The sequence below is a fragment of the Rhea pennata genome, chromosome 2 (assembly GCF_028389875.1).
Source record: "Rhea pennata isolate bPtePen1 chromosome 2, bPtePen1.pri, whole genome shotgun sequence".
Lineage (NCBI taxonomy): Eukaryota > Metazoa > Chordata > Aves > Rheiformes > Rheidae > Rhea > Rhea pennata.
In genome coordinates this window covers 46,182,803-46,197,736 of record NC_084664.1, presented here as the reverse complement: position 1 = coordinate 46,197,736, position 14,934 = coordinate 46,182,803, and the positions used below count along the sequence as shown (strand labels likewise).

General features: G+C 39.3%; 1 protein-coding gene across 1 annotated transcript in view; it reads left to right on the top strand.

Moving 5' to 3' along the window:
- Positions 1-457: 457 nt before the first annotated feature.
- Positions 458-14,934, top strand: part of TOPAZ1 (testis and ovary specific TOPAZ 1) — a 39,212-nt gene continuing 24,735 nt past the window's right edge. The window contains exons 1-6 of the mRNA XM_062568473.1: positions 458-1,805; positions 3,374-5,855; positions 6,844-6,911; positions 9,309-9,439; positions 11,525-11,586; positions 14,043-14,155. Of these exons, the coding sequence (XP_062424457.1) occupies positions 458-1,805; positions 3,374-5,855; positions 6,844-6,911; positions 9,309-9,439; positions 11,525-11,586; positions 14,043-14,155 (4,204 nt within the window). The remainder of the gene's footprint in view (positions 1,806-3,373; positions 5,856-6,843; positions 6,912-9,308; positions 9,440-11,524; positions 11,587-14,042; positions 14,156-14,934) is intronic.

The window sequence follows — 14,934 nt, the reverse complement described above, 5'->3', positions numbered from 1 at the left end:
CACCCACGAAACCTGACATAAGGCAACTGTACTGTTATTTTTTTTTTCTACCTCTCAGCTCTGGGTGGGGGGAGCTGAGTTTGAATTGTTTTCCCCGCCTGGTATTTCGCGGGCCGCGTTAAATGATCAGGACGCGACGCGGCCGCGGCCCTGCGAGGGGCAGCACACGGCGGCGAGGCGACGCCTGAGGCGGCGCCCGAGGCGGCGCCCGAGGCACCGCGCGCCTCCCGCGCTGCGCATGCGCCGCACGGCGCCGCGCGCCTCCCTCCGCGCGCCGCGCCGCGCCGCGCCGTCGAGGGGCGGTGCGGCGGGGCCGAGGCGCGCGCGGGCCGGCGGGCGTTGCGGCGGGAGCGGGAGCGGAGCTGCCCTCGTCCGCGCCTCGTCGGGCCCGGCGCGGCCCTCCCTCGGCCGAAGGCGCGGGGCTGGCCGCGGGGGGCGCCCCTTCTCCCCCCCCGCCATGCCGCAGCTCAGGTCAGGGAAGGCGGTGGCCGCCACCGAGGCGCGGCTGGCCGAGAGGCCCTGCGGCGGCGGCAGCCCCCGCTCGCCGGGCTGCGGGGGAGCGGGCGAGCCCCGGGCGGAGCCGGGGGTCAAGCGCAGCCCCCGCCTGGCGCCGAAGAGAAGAGCCGAGCGGCCCTTGGCGCCCTGCTCGCTCCCTGCCTGGCTCCCCGGGGTTTCCCCCGAGCCGTTGGCGCCGGTGCAGGAGGAGCAGGGCGAGAGTAGTCGGAGGCTCCCAGGTAAAAGAAGCAAGGGGAGACGGGGCGGGATGGCTGCTGGGAGCCCGCAGGACGCGGCTCGGCGGGCGTCGGGCGCTGCCAGGCCCAGAGCAGGTCGAGCAGCGAGGAGGCCTGTGGGAGCATGCTGGGGAAAGGCGGTAAGCAGCGGGATAGGGGAGGGCCAGCAGCCGCTCTTCACTGAAACCAGCTTGCAAAAGAAACTCTCAACGGGGTTTGGGAGGGAGGAGCATAGCCCACAAGGACCGAACCCTTTAGGTTTCCAGGAGAGTTCAGGGAGCTCAGAAATAAAGGATGAATGCCCTTTCTTGGAGCTGAAGTTACAAATCTCATCCTCTGACGAGGAATGTGAGAGCACAGGGAGGCAAAGTATTTGCTGTTCGCCAGAACCAGAGGCGCTGCAACCCGCAAAGGGGACATGTCATATCGAAAGGGAAGGTCATTGCTCTTCAATGATACCAAATCTGCAAATCCCAGAGCTTGAGGAGAGTTTGCTCACTCGGAGCGAGGGAAGCACCTCGGTGCACGTAGGGAGGATGGAGAACAAGGAATGGCATTGTTGCATACAGCCAAGAGTACTGGTGCTTGAGGAAAGCTCTGAAAGCTCCCCAAATGAAGGCAGAAGTAGGTCTTTAGAAACAGAGGCCCAAGGAAAAGTTAAAAAAACTGACAAGGGAGAGAGATCCTCCTTGTCCAAAGTGAAACGTCAGGAAAAAGTAGAGGCCCCAGGGAGGAGGGATGGGTGTCCTTTGACAGGATCGAAGGAGTTGGGGACTGCAGAGAAAAAGAAGAGATGTTTAAGCAAGAATGGCAGGGCATCTTCGGTGAGACCAAAGCTACAAAGTCCAAGAAAGACAAGCTCTTCATTAGTAGAACCGCATGCACCGCATCCAGCATCGAAGAAAGGAACAGTGATTCTGAGCAAGAGGAATGGACACTCCTTGGCAGTACCACAGCTACAAAGTCTGAGCAGCCAAGAACCCAGAAACCAAGGAAAGAGGCAAAAGCAAGCCATGATAGAACAGCAGCAGAGCTCAGACCCTCAGGAAGGAGCAGGCAGTGTGGGGGAAAGGGGTAAGCACCCGTGCTCCATTACAGAAATACCGGTGCAGCGTGTGAGCTTCCAGAGTACAGGGAGCTTATGGGTGGGGGACTGGTGCTGGAGCAGGATGCCATCAGGAAGTACGAAGTCAAGGGAGAGATTTTTTCTATTGCAGATACAGGTGTCTCTGTGGGGCAACATCATGAGCACATGATAAAGTGGCTGGTCGCCTGTCCCAAAGTGAAGCATGTAGGGCTGCTCAGCTCAAGAAGCATAGCGAAAAGAACTGGTGGTTGCTTTACGTAACTGTGAATACTAGTCTTGTAAGAAAACAGGATGTGAGGTTTTTGCTGAGAATTAAAACCTTTAAAAATGGGAGGGGAAAATAAGTCTTTTATTCTCCTTTCTTGAGACTATTCAGAAATAAAAAAGGGAAGGGGTATCAGCAGCAACAGGCCCTTGAGCAAGAATTGGGTTTTTCCTCAAAAATGATCAGTTCATTTATATGTAGAAAGGTCAGACACAAGCAGGGAAAGACGAGGCAGTAGTTTCAGCTAAGCTAAAATACAGTTAATTTTTCATTTATTTGTATACCACTGGATTATTTTCTTATGTATATCATGTAGTCTTGGGGTTTTGCTCATCTTTATAGGCTACTATTCTTTATTTTCAGACCCTGTTGCTGATTTTTAGTTGCTGCTCTCTGTAAAATCTTAAAAGCTGTAGAAACAATGATTGTATTGTGGTGTATTAAGAGAGTATTTTATCAAACTGGCAATTCTGAAAGAGGTGTTTTCTTAAAAAAAAAAAAAAAAGTGTACTCCTATTTTCTCAAGACAATTGTCCTAAAATACATTTTTTTGAGGGAGATATGTCTTCAAAATGAGTATATTCAAATGGCAGGTATTTGCTTTAGGTTATTATTAAATAATTATTTAATATAAATACCACTAAAACTGTACGTTACTTTGAAAAATGAGGTCTTAAAATTTTGCCAGTACATTTGAGTCCACTCTTCAGATGAAATTCTCAAATGTACGGTTGTTTTAGGTAGTCAATATTTGCTCTTAAATAAAAAATGTTTTATACAAGTGCAAATCCTGCAGTTTTTCTGATTCTTTTTGAACTGTCTTGAACTACCTGGTGCATTTGACTAGATTATATACCTGAAGTAAGACCTATACTCTTATAAACAAAGTATGTAACAGAGAATCCAATATGTAAACAAAAGGTTTTAACAAAAATGTGAAAACACTTTTGTTGTGCAAACAGTGTCTGCATTTTCTTGCAAGACTTGCTCTAATTTGGTTTCCACCTATATTTTAAATAACTTGGTACTTCTGATTTCCTTGTGACATCACTCATATTCTCTTCTTTATCTGTTCATTTTAAGACAAGACATAAATTGGTATTGTGAGTTTGCAAGTAGTGCTCACTTATTAGTAAAATGTAACAATAATTGTTTTAACATTATACAGTGTAATGGTTTTAAGTAATCTTGAATGTTCTTGTCCTTCTTAAAAAATACTGCACTATGTCTTCCCCCCCCACACCCCTTAGAATATTTTTTAATGAGGCTGTTTCCTTTGTTTTTAACCAGCAAAGGAAAAGTGGAAAGAAATTGAGGAAGACTCAGGTACACAAGCAGTGAAGGAGATCAAGACAAATTTAAATAGATCAGAAGATTCCAATGAGAAGAAACCTTATTCCTCTGAATCTCCTAAAATTGCCACATTGGATGGGACTGAAAGCAGGAAATTTCTGTGTCATTATTTGGCCAAAAGGTCTGGTGTACAGTGTAAAAAAAGAAAAAATGGAATTGATCAAATAAAGTGTTCACAAAGCTTTAGTGTAAGTACGGCTGAAAAAGCAAAAAATACATCAGCAAAGTTTGAGGCTGAACATTGTGGAAACACCCTAACCCATTGTAACTGCTTGCCATTTGTAACAGAAAAGAATCCAGTTGTGAGATTAGAGGCCTGCAGTTACATAAATACACTTGTGAAGTCTTCAGTTAACGGAACTGCCAGCAGCTGTAAAATCAGTGGATTCTTCCATGTAGCCCAAGGTAAGAGGAAGCCTGTTTGTGCTGATGGTGCCGTAGAACAGAGGGATATGAGCTGCAGCACTAGTGGAATGCAAAATGAGGGATCACCCCTAAAAAGAGGTTTCTTGTTTAGTAAAGAAGAAAAATATCAAAATAGAGAAGGATATTTTTCATGCCTTCAGAGTGAAAACAGTAATTGTTCAAGGGAAAGAAAGTGGAATATTAGTAGACGACCGAGAAAAAAGTTGCAGATCGTTAAGAAAGCAGAAGTTCAGAATGTTCTCGCAGACGTGGCTAACAAATGCCGTGAGTGTGAGTTACAAACAGAGGACCCAGTTGCCACATCAGACTCCTTAGCAGACTTTGGACTCAATCACAAGGAAATGACCCTGTCAGTTTCATATGATCATACATCAAGTCTTAATATTGGAAAAAATACTCATGAAGCACAAAATACATCAGTCAGCAGAAAAAATAGCCTCAAATTTCTTGCTTTTGAAGACTGCTTTAAGGAGACATCTGAGCTCTCTGTAGCTGCAAAAGGAGACAATTCAAACAGTGTGGCACCACAAGATCATTCTGCTAACTCAGGTAGCCTGGGAGTGCTAACTCAGGTCTGTGATGTTTCTAATTGTCAGGAATGCATGTCAGATGAAAATTTGAATAAAGCTAGTAAGAAATTGGAACAGTCTACCTGTCAAAGAACAATACCGATGACTGGTAAAAATGTTTGGCCTTTGGAATCATGTGCAAGGACTTCTGAATGGTTTCATAAAGATCACAGGTCCATCTCAAAAGGAGAAAAAGAAAAAAGTTCTGGCTTTGAGGAATCCTCTGATAGAAGCAGTACTGAAGCTCTAGGATACAGTGCTCTGACTGGCAGTTTGAGGCAGTTGGATCTTCATGTATCACCAGCAGAAATTAACAAACAATCTGCACATAAAATAATGGATCTGAACACTGAATGTCTGGCTTCACTTGAAACACCAAAATCCTCTTCCTTGGATATTTATGGGACTTTGAGAATAAGTAGCAATGAAAATCTGGAGTCATCAGTTAACACAGGTAGAAGTTCCATGGCTTTTAACCTTGATGATGTGCAAGGAGTTAAAGCAACCTTGAATTGTACAACAAAACAAAAAGATAAAAGTAAAGGAGCTGTAATAAAAAGAAATCCCTCCATGACAGTCCCCCAGAATGCTGCATCTACTGGTAACAATAATAGAGTAAACTTCGGCCATAAAGCATCAGTTGTGAAGCAAACACTTTCTGATTTAAAACTAATGAAAGTGCTAAACACTGGAAATCTGTCAAATTTCAAAATTCCTTTACGCAAAAACAGACCTGAATCCAGAAAGTTGGAAGCTGCTCTTTCATTTGAAAGAAAGCCCTGTAGTCCACTAGAAGTTCTGGACAATACTTGTGTTTCAAAAAGGCAGAAAAGAGATGAAGAGACTTTTTTGATAAATTCTGAGCAGCAGACTCTTTCTGTAGTGACTGATGTCTCATCTACAGCTTCCACGAAGAAAAAAGCTGATGATAGCCACAATAAGGACTTTGAATATGATGACTCTGAAAACCTTTCAAATGAGATATCCGCACTCCCTGAACATGTTTCTTTCTACCCACATGCTGTCGTTGAGAGACAGCTGGAGTCATCTGTTTCTGACTCTAGGACTACTGAATATGTACCAAAATCTAATCTTCCTGATTATTCTTGGAATGCAGTTGACCACCCTGTTGTATTAGAAATACATGATAATAGAAAATCAAGAGGGAATCTTTCACAGCACAGAAGTGAAAACTTTCCAGACGTTCTTGAAGCTTACAAAGAAGATATTCTTGTGATTGATGTGATCCAGGATGACCCTGACCTTTTTGGAACCAGTGATGATGAGGACCCTTCGCTCATGGACTCCGAAAATTGTTTTACAAAAAAGCCCTGTAGTAGCATCTTTGTTGCAGAAGAAAAGCCAGAGTTTAAGCTTCAGTATCCTGTCATTTCAGAAGATAAAGATTCAGTAAATCATTTTAGGTATGCATCATTCTTTAGGATGACAATACTCTTTAAGTACTTTGATCTTCTATCAGTACACTTTGGTTGTAGTGGTTAGGCTCCTTACCAAGTTTCACCAGTTTCTTTGTTAGTTTCAAGTGTCAGAATTGAGGTATGACAGTATTCTGAATGTAAATACAGTATTTTATGGCATTTTTAGAAAAACTAGGATAAAACTCTGAATCCAAGGAAAACTTAATCTAGAAAAATTGATCTAGACTAAGTGAAATGAAATATGAAAGTATAAACAAAGCTAATTATTGAGAGTAGCATTCTTAATAAATAAATCAATATTTTTAAATTTCTTTAGCAGTGTGCCTTTGAGGGTAGATTTTTAGGTGGAAAGCGGTATACTGCTTTGAAATATTTCCTATTTCCTAGTGGTAGCTTGTTCTTTTGTTGGTTCTATGTGAATAAACAGTTGCTTCTACAATTGCGTTCTGTTAGCTCTTTCTTCTTCCTTGCTTTTATCTTATCCCCAGACGTGAATAGTTTTCAAATATGTTATTTGGCTAGCAGGTTATAGATGTTTATGCTTCTGCATCTTCACTTGCAAAGTTTGTGTTATACATAATTCAGCATTCATTTTTTCTAGGTTTTGAGGAGATGATAAAAGACAGTGAAGGAGAGGGAGAATTTAAAAGTACTACTAAGCTTTTACAAAAAAAAAGCAGTGGTCCTTTGTGGAATAGGTTAACTTTTCAACTCTAGTCTCTATAATGAGAGCACATCTCCTTGTAAAGTAGAACACATTGATCTTTACTTAATATATTTAAGTGTAAATCTATAGAGATGGACATAGGATAGCCAAAAAGAGAGATTTGATCTAATGAGGATAGTGTGTTGTAAGGAAGGATTCTGTCCATAGCTAAAAATATTTATTCCTGAGAACTCTAATTGTGTACAACTGTCTAGGTTATTTTGCTTTTGTGCTAGAAATCTGAAATACAACTTTTTTTCAAAACAGAGACAATATGGTACAAGAATCTGGAGTGTTGAATGATGCTGAAAATTCCTGTCATTTGGTGCTAAAAGGTAAGAGTTTTTGAATGGACATTTTTGAATGCATGCTCGGGAGAGGAAAGTAACAACACGGATGTTCAATAGCAAAGCCTAGAATTTACACCTTCCAGATAAGATTAGAACCTGTCAGTTCAGTAATACCTTTTTATTGTGATGAGGATTTATTTCCAAAATGTATATAAAACAAATGCCTTTTGAAATGGTAGAAACTTGAATTTTACAGAGAACATCCACTGTTCTGTAGTACTTGTTTATTGGTAGTCCCCCCCCCCCCAAGTGACATCTTTCTGATACTACGGGCAAGAAACAGCTCCTCTATTAGTTGATAAGACAGTAGGAGAACACTGAGTATTGTCATGCTGCTTTGGAGTCTGACTCATTATCTTACTTGGTTGTTCTCTTGTCTCCATCATCAGACAGAATTTTATAATAGCTTTTTTTCTAGGTTACACTTTTGTTCTTTGCAGATGCCATCCCTGTTCCTCAGACAAACAACTTCTTTTCAAGGATACTTTTTAAAGTAGGATACTTAGACGTATTTCTTTTTCTTCATGTTTTAAGCAGAACTCTCCGACTCTTTTGGTTTCTGCACCCTGCATACAGACCTACTATGCAAAGCATGTCTGATGTTGAAGTTTCTCTTAGATAGGTTAGAGGTACAGAATTTTGATTTTGAGCAGAAACATACTACTGACCTGCTGGAGGAAGTACAGAGCGTAGAGACTGGTTTTGAAGGTTCTTGGTGTTTCTGGTGTCAGTTGTCAAGTTGCTGTTAATCTAGCAATGTTCTGTTACGTTCAGTTTTGCTGCAGGCTTGAAAGGTGTCTGATGGACAGTACCTCTGTCAGTTTTTTTTCATGTGTTATGGACAGATACAGCCTCCTGAAGAAAAGGGGGAGACCGAATTTTCCCTTTGTAATAGTGTGTTTGGGGGAGAGAATTTTAAGAACCTCAGTGAGGAGAAGACAAGATACAAGGTAGTGAGGATTTAAGAGCTCCTGAAGAAGCTGAAACAGGGAGACCATTGAGGAAGTCTAGGGAGTAGGTACACACCTAGGCCTTATGGGATGTAAAGAGACAGGGCCAGAGGGGGCTATACTGTGGTATCTGCAGTAGAGAGGTGTTTGAAACCAACACTGGAAGCCAGAACACATGTAAGCCTCATGATGTTTTATTTATACTGTCTTTTACTTCTGTTTTGTACTATTTAATTGCATCTGCATTTTCTTAACTAATGTGTCATTCTATTTCATATTCTAATAAAATCTTGAGGCTGGTAAATTTATGAATATTTTTGCAGCCTTTACAATAAGGAAAAAGGTTTATGTAAGTCTTGCTTCCCAAGTCTGAATAACTTAGGAACCAATCACACTCTGAAGTTACCGTGAGCATACTGATCTATGCTTGATATATGCCTTCTAAAAAATAGAACGGGCTGTATAGAACAAATGAATGATGACTGTTTTTGGTAATTACTGAGGATTTATGTGTTTATTTAGAAATATGTGTTACTGCTTGGGTGCCTTGTATTGCATAATGAGGTCATTGCTTCTTGTCTCAGTGCCTTTACAGAGTGCAAAAAGGGCAACAAATGCTACAATTAAGGTTAAGCATTTTAGATGACATCAGTCCTCCTCATCTTTCAAGTGGAAATATGGTATACATACCCTTTATGCAGATGTGATTTCTGCTGATGAAATTGTAGAGACCACTAAGAGAAAAACTTTTCCAATAATAATCTGATTCTCTTCTCCAGTCTCAAGACAACACACTGCAGTCAAAATTAATTCGTACGATCCAGTGAAGGAGTGGATTTCTCTTCTATCCAAAGCTCTTCATTTTTGTGTGTAAAGAGCTTCTTCACAATGCTGTAGTGAAGTGTTTTGTTCATTTTCTGTGACATCTCCAAAAGATGTTGAAATTTCCTGACACTGAATTCTCACCGAGTTTGCTGTATTACAGGAATTTGGAGTTTCTCAGTTGTCTTTATTTAGTTCTGAGTTACATCATGTCATTACAATTACCTGATCACCTTCTCCAGTAAAGTCTAAGTCTTTATTTGCATAGCAAATTACCGTGCAAATTTTTGACTGTGCTTTAATAATAAAACTTAAGTGAATTTATTTTTAAAATATTGGATTCAGTTTTGTGTAAATAAACCTGTTGTAACCATCCTTGTAGAATACTACAGAACATGCAGCATGGGTAAATTTTTAATTGCAGATTCAATGTAATACTTACTTTGAAATGGTTCATGCTCTAAAGACGAAATGATTTTACATAAAAATTTCATATTTAGGAAGACCTAGGAGATCTTAAATGTCATTACTAGTAGGTCTTCGAAATAGCTAGGAAATAAAACCTTGTAGTGTGGAAAATGCATACAGTAATATGTTTATAAATTTTCAGCTAATGAAATTAAAACCCACAATTCGTCGAGTGGAAGTAGTCCTTTGGGAGGTGTTACTGAGGACTCTTTTGAAGATGGGCAACTGAGTGAACTAGATGAACTTTTAAAGGGTTCTGACATGGATGAAGAGGTACTGAGAAGTCATGCTTTCTGTTACTGAATCATTTAGGAAATGATAGTCCATATAATTGGATAACTTTAAATACTAACGTTTCATCAATGAAATTTTTAATTTTCTACAGTAAAGAGAATACTGCTTTCATAGTTGCACAGATTACTGTGTGCTGTTGGCAGGTGAAAGTCTTATTTGACAGAATTTGTGATTTTCTTCTCTCACTCATAATTGGTCTTCAAATTTGAATGCAAGCAATGTATTGTCATATCAATTATTACAGTAATTCTGTATTAACAGTTGTATAAAAAGTACTGTTCCAGTAGATATCTAAAAGCACTTCTATGCATCTATAATATTTTTACATAACATAATTTTAGAAAGTTGCTGTTAAATGCTTCTCACCCCACAGTCTCAGAAGGGTGGGGTGGTACTGAAAAATTCAGCTGGGAGAGCTGCACAGCTGGTACATCAGAGGAGGAATGTTCTGAGACTGATAACTTGAGCAGAAGCATCACAGCATAAACATACTGACTTCCTGGCAGTTCAGAGAGAACATTAAGCCATTTTCATGCTCAGTGACATTATCTGACTTTTCTATTTTCCCCTAGATAATTTAAGTCTAGGAATTTTAATACTTGCTGAAATTTTTTGCTATTTCCTTCTTGGATCATAGATGAGAATTTGCATCTCACTACCAGCAGACATAAATGCTGATGGCGTTTACTGTTTTTTTAACTCCCTCAAGAATGGATAATGGATTTAACTGATTAAGTTAAACTGTAAAATTGAGGTGGCTAAAAATTGGTAAGTGTGTGGAGTAAATAATCAGATGAGGAATCAGTTTCTCTACTAGGATCATTATTTAAAAGTGGAGTAGAAACATTCCTACAGCGAATGAGACATCTGATACAAAAAGTAAGCAAGACAATTTTGTCCCCTGACCTCACAGTAAGAGAGAGTAAAGGAGTCCGGCAGCGGGCTAGAGGAAGGTTAGTAGCATGAAAGGCGTTTGTATAGCCCTATACAGGATGGATTCGTTACTGGAGGAGTAGTACTTGTTGCAAAAACTGTGGTTGTTGCTGGCCACACCCCAATGGGCTACTTCGTGATGTTCTGGCTTTATAAAATCAGTGTCCTGACATACTTGCTTTTCTGTGCTGTCTTGAATGACAGTAGATACCTACTCCTCTCACCTAAATCTCAAACTAAACTGCAGAAACTTGCACCACAATGTACACGTTGCATCCATATGTGGATGAAAAACTAGCTGTGCAGACTTGGGTAGGGAGTAGAAGGGCAGAACACTTCTTACAAGTACTCTTAGAGTTTGATGGGGTTTTTGGTTTGTTTGTGTTTTAATGGCTTTTCAGTCTTCTAGAGCTGTGAAAAGGACAGAAACAATAGTTACTGCATGGAGAAAATCCTTGATGTATGGGGGAACTAGTAAAATGAAATTTTTACATCTGATGAGAGTATATCCTCTAATTCTTTGGTTATTGTAAATTTGTGATACAATATGAAGTTAAGCAACATACTTCATGAATAGTGGAAAAAACAAAGCCAGAATTCCATGAGTTTGCCCTATATCATTCCCTTCAGATTCTTCCCATACCCCTAGATATCTTAGGTGCTCTCTTCCTCTGCGTTTTGGAGGATTTTTTTCCTGTAATCTCTGATGTGTAGCTGACTAAGAGCCTCAGATTCCTCTTCTTTGCAGCTTTAAATTTTCAATGAACTTTGTAGGAATGTCATTTGTGGGATTTATACAGATCTGTCAGCTATAGCTAAAATTAGGTAGTTGGCCTCAAAATTATGGGAAGGAAAGAGAAGTGAGAAAACACCCATTCAATCATGTCATCCTTTTTCCCATTAAAGATGACTGTGTTAAAGATCACAATTTGTAAAGGTAATACACCAGTTAAAAAGGTTGTGTAAGAATAACACTACAGTCCGAATAATGTTTTTATAGTCAAGACTATATTATCAGACTTTTCAACAAAAGACTTCTAGTTTTAAGTCTGTAGTGTAAAACATAGCAGACTTGTTAGTGCTGTGCTGTACATTATGCAGTCTAAAAGTATAATTTAAATATCTTCACAGTTCAGATTTGCAGATGGGATGGCTGATATTAAACAAGAAAAAACAGACGAAACTGGAAAAATGTATGTATACTTTGTCCTTTGAGTAACCTGTGATGTTCCCCAGTCACTGTACAAATGAAAGGTGATGTTTTTATTAAAACACCATCAGGTTTTAACTTAGTTTTTCTGCTATACTGCAACAAGATGTGAAAGCAAATAAATATATGAGATACTTCATTATGCAAAGAAATCAAAAAGGAAATTTTAGTTGTAGCCTGATGCGGTAACAGAAAATATTTTGTGCTCTGGCTGGGACTAAATACATCCACTCTATGCCAGTGTCTTACCTCCTCTGGCATCCCAAAAGGAGTACAGTGTTTAAGTTGTGTTTCCAGCCACGATAGCACTTACCAGAACTCTTAAAAAATTTACTAGCCCTTAATGAAGCTTTATCAGCTTTCTTTGCGGTCTCTTGGGACTTTCCTAAAACGGATGGAAGGATTGAAAGATTCTCACTCAAATTCAGGCTGACAAATCTTTGAACAGCAGTAGAAAAAGGTGTTTAACAATGTGACATGGAGTTAAACATATGCATAACTGTTCTGCTACTTCAGGCTGTGCTTACACTGTTTGTTGCATGTGTGACTTGAAATGTGAGAATAAAATACCTTCCTCTGTTGTCAAGCCCCCAAAAGAAGCAGTATAAGACTTTTTATTAAAAAACTTAACTGATGGAACAGTTAAGTGATTAGAAGAGAAACATAGTAACAGACATTCCAGAGTCATTTTCATGGTAATTAAAAGACTCGGCTTGCTCAGAGGAGGGCATCACTTTTTTTCCAGCACCAGTCATGTTTATGTGACAGAATTCAAATTTAACAGATGTCCATTAAGTAGAGAATATTGCATCTGTTCATTAACTAGCCAGAGAGCTTCAAGCTTCTCCTGGTAAAATATCCATATGAATTTACTTCAGAAGCATAAATAGCTCTTTGTGCTATAACATAAGTAGATTATGGTAGATAAAAATGTATATGCAAATGATACCACATTACTTTACATCTTTTCCCTAACACAGCACCAGAGAAAAGATTCACTTCCTTAGTTGGAACATAGCAATCTCTGTGGTTATAGAAGAAGCATTTATCCATCATTTGGCATCAAACTATTTTCTCTATTTTGTTCAGAAATGCTGCCATTGCAAAGTTTGCAGAATCACAGAATGATTGAGGTTGGAAGGGACCTCTGGAGATCATCGAGTCCAACTCCCCTGCTCGAGCAGGGTGACCTAGAGCACGTTGCACAGGATCATGTACAGGCTGATTCTGAATATCTGGAAAAAAACTGCTCATATTTAGCAAACTCTGCTTTTAATTTGAATTTAATCTGAAGATGATACTTAGAAATTGATTGTATAGCTATATAGTTTACAGTTCTTGTCAAAATAGCATGCAGTTTCCCATCTAGATGAAAAGAGAGCTGAGGTTGTTATCCTGCAGGTAAGTTGCTAGGAAAATGCTATTACATTGTAAGCTGCAAAATATGGGTAACTAGATCCACAAATTTGTCCCTCTGGAGACAAATATACCAGCTATATTAAAAATAAAAATGGATATTGAAGGGATTTGAGCTTATTGTTGATGGAATTTATTCTTCTCTGTAGTAGCATTTTTAGTTTCAAACTGTATTAAAAACAGCCCACCATTTAGGAAAGACTTGAATTATCCTGGCTAAGGAAGGTATTAAATAAGTAGTAGTTTAAAATCTGGAACATTTCCCTCATAGGGAATAGCAAGTCTGTTTCTAAACAGCAAGCAGGCTGAATGTACTGACTGAGTTGTACTGACTTAACTGATGAGGAGAAAGAGATCTTGTAGATGGGGATCTTTTTCCTATGGCTTTAATTACAAATAAGAAAGATGTAATTTAAGTGTTTTCCTAGCAATTTTGTATCTTATTTTCGAAAATATCGCATCTCAGTAATTTGATTGTCTGTAACGTACACATTCGGGAATAGTTAAAGGCAAAACAGTTTTTAATTGAGGTTCCCTTCGAAATCTTCGAAATCTTCTGCTGAGTATAATAGGTTATTAGACAGGAAAACAATTGACTCTTCAAGTAATTTCCAAAGCTTTGTGGATTTCCTTGGCAGAGATTACATAGCAGTTTATTGAAAAGGAGGTGCTCCAAAGCCAGCAGAAACCATCTCAACCTTCCTCTCAGTGGAGTGAAAAAAATGAAGTGGTTCCCGTGGTGCCTTTTCTGCTTATTTACTGAATTTAATATAGTTAAACTTTAGGATAGAATGATCTCAGTTGATGATAATCCAGTGTGACTAGGCTATGAGAGAAATGAAAGCAAGGTTGTTGGGATTGCTAGCTGTTTAAATTTATAGAGCGTGTTTGTTACTTTAACTATTGAAGAAATTCTCATCTCTTATACACATAATACCACATTTTAAGTATTTAGTGTATGGGAGAAGCAACTATTTAATTTGATTAAACAAATGTGTATGTGTTTGTCTTAACACTCAGCAGTGACTGTAAATATAAAGGTCTTTTGAACTGTGAACTTCAATCAGGATTAAGATTGCCTGCCCTGAAAGTGAATGCCCCCAGTGAAGGCGCAGTGCTGAAACCCTGGACAAATGGTTCGTATCTTGTATTAGTAAACCCTCCTGGGTTTTTTATTTGTGTTTTATTTCCCTATAAAATCTTAAAGGATTTCTTCAGTTTCTGAAGACATTGACTAGAGTTTATTTTTGTTTTATATAGAAGCAAAAATGGAAGCTATCATATGGCAAAGTTGGTTTTTGTTTTGTTTTAACAGGTTCCCATCTGCTAATGTCAAATAGCAGTCATTTTATCTTGATATTTATAATTCTCAGATACTTCAACAATTCAGAACTGCTCATATTCTTAGTATTTTGACATGCTGTATTTGACCCACATTATGGGCAAATAACTTTTTTAATCAGAGAATGTAACTAGAGTTTTGGTTTCTGTCAGCAAAGCTCTATAAAGGGATTTATGTGCCTTGCCAAAGGTCAGAGCTTTCTTATTTATGCCAGCTCAAATGTTTGTGAGGCATTCGCTGAACTGGATCAAGCAAACAATCTAGATTTTAATAAGCAGTGCTTTGCTTCAACCTGATATGTATCATAAGTGGGGCAGGTACCTCTTGAGTGTCTCTGCCACTAGAGAAATCATAATGTAATAGAACTGTATTCAAAGTTCTCTGATTTTTGCTGGTTTTCTCTGAAAATAACAACTCTGATATTCAGCCTTATGTAAATGAGTAGCTTTATTTGGCATGTGAGATAGAGAAGTACAGGACTTGGTTATTTACAGATAGATACTGCATTCTGTTTGTGTGCCACAGCTGTTTTGGGAATTCGTGTTTTTAGAGTGATTGGTTAATGTGGAAGCT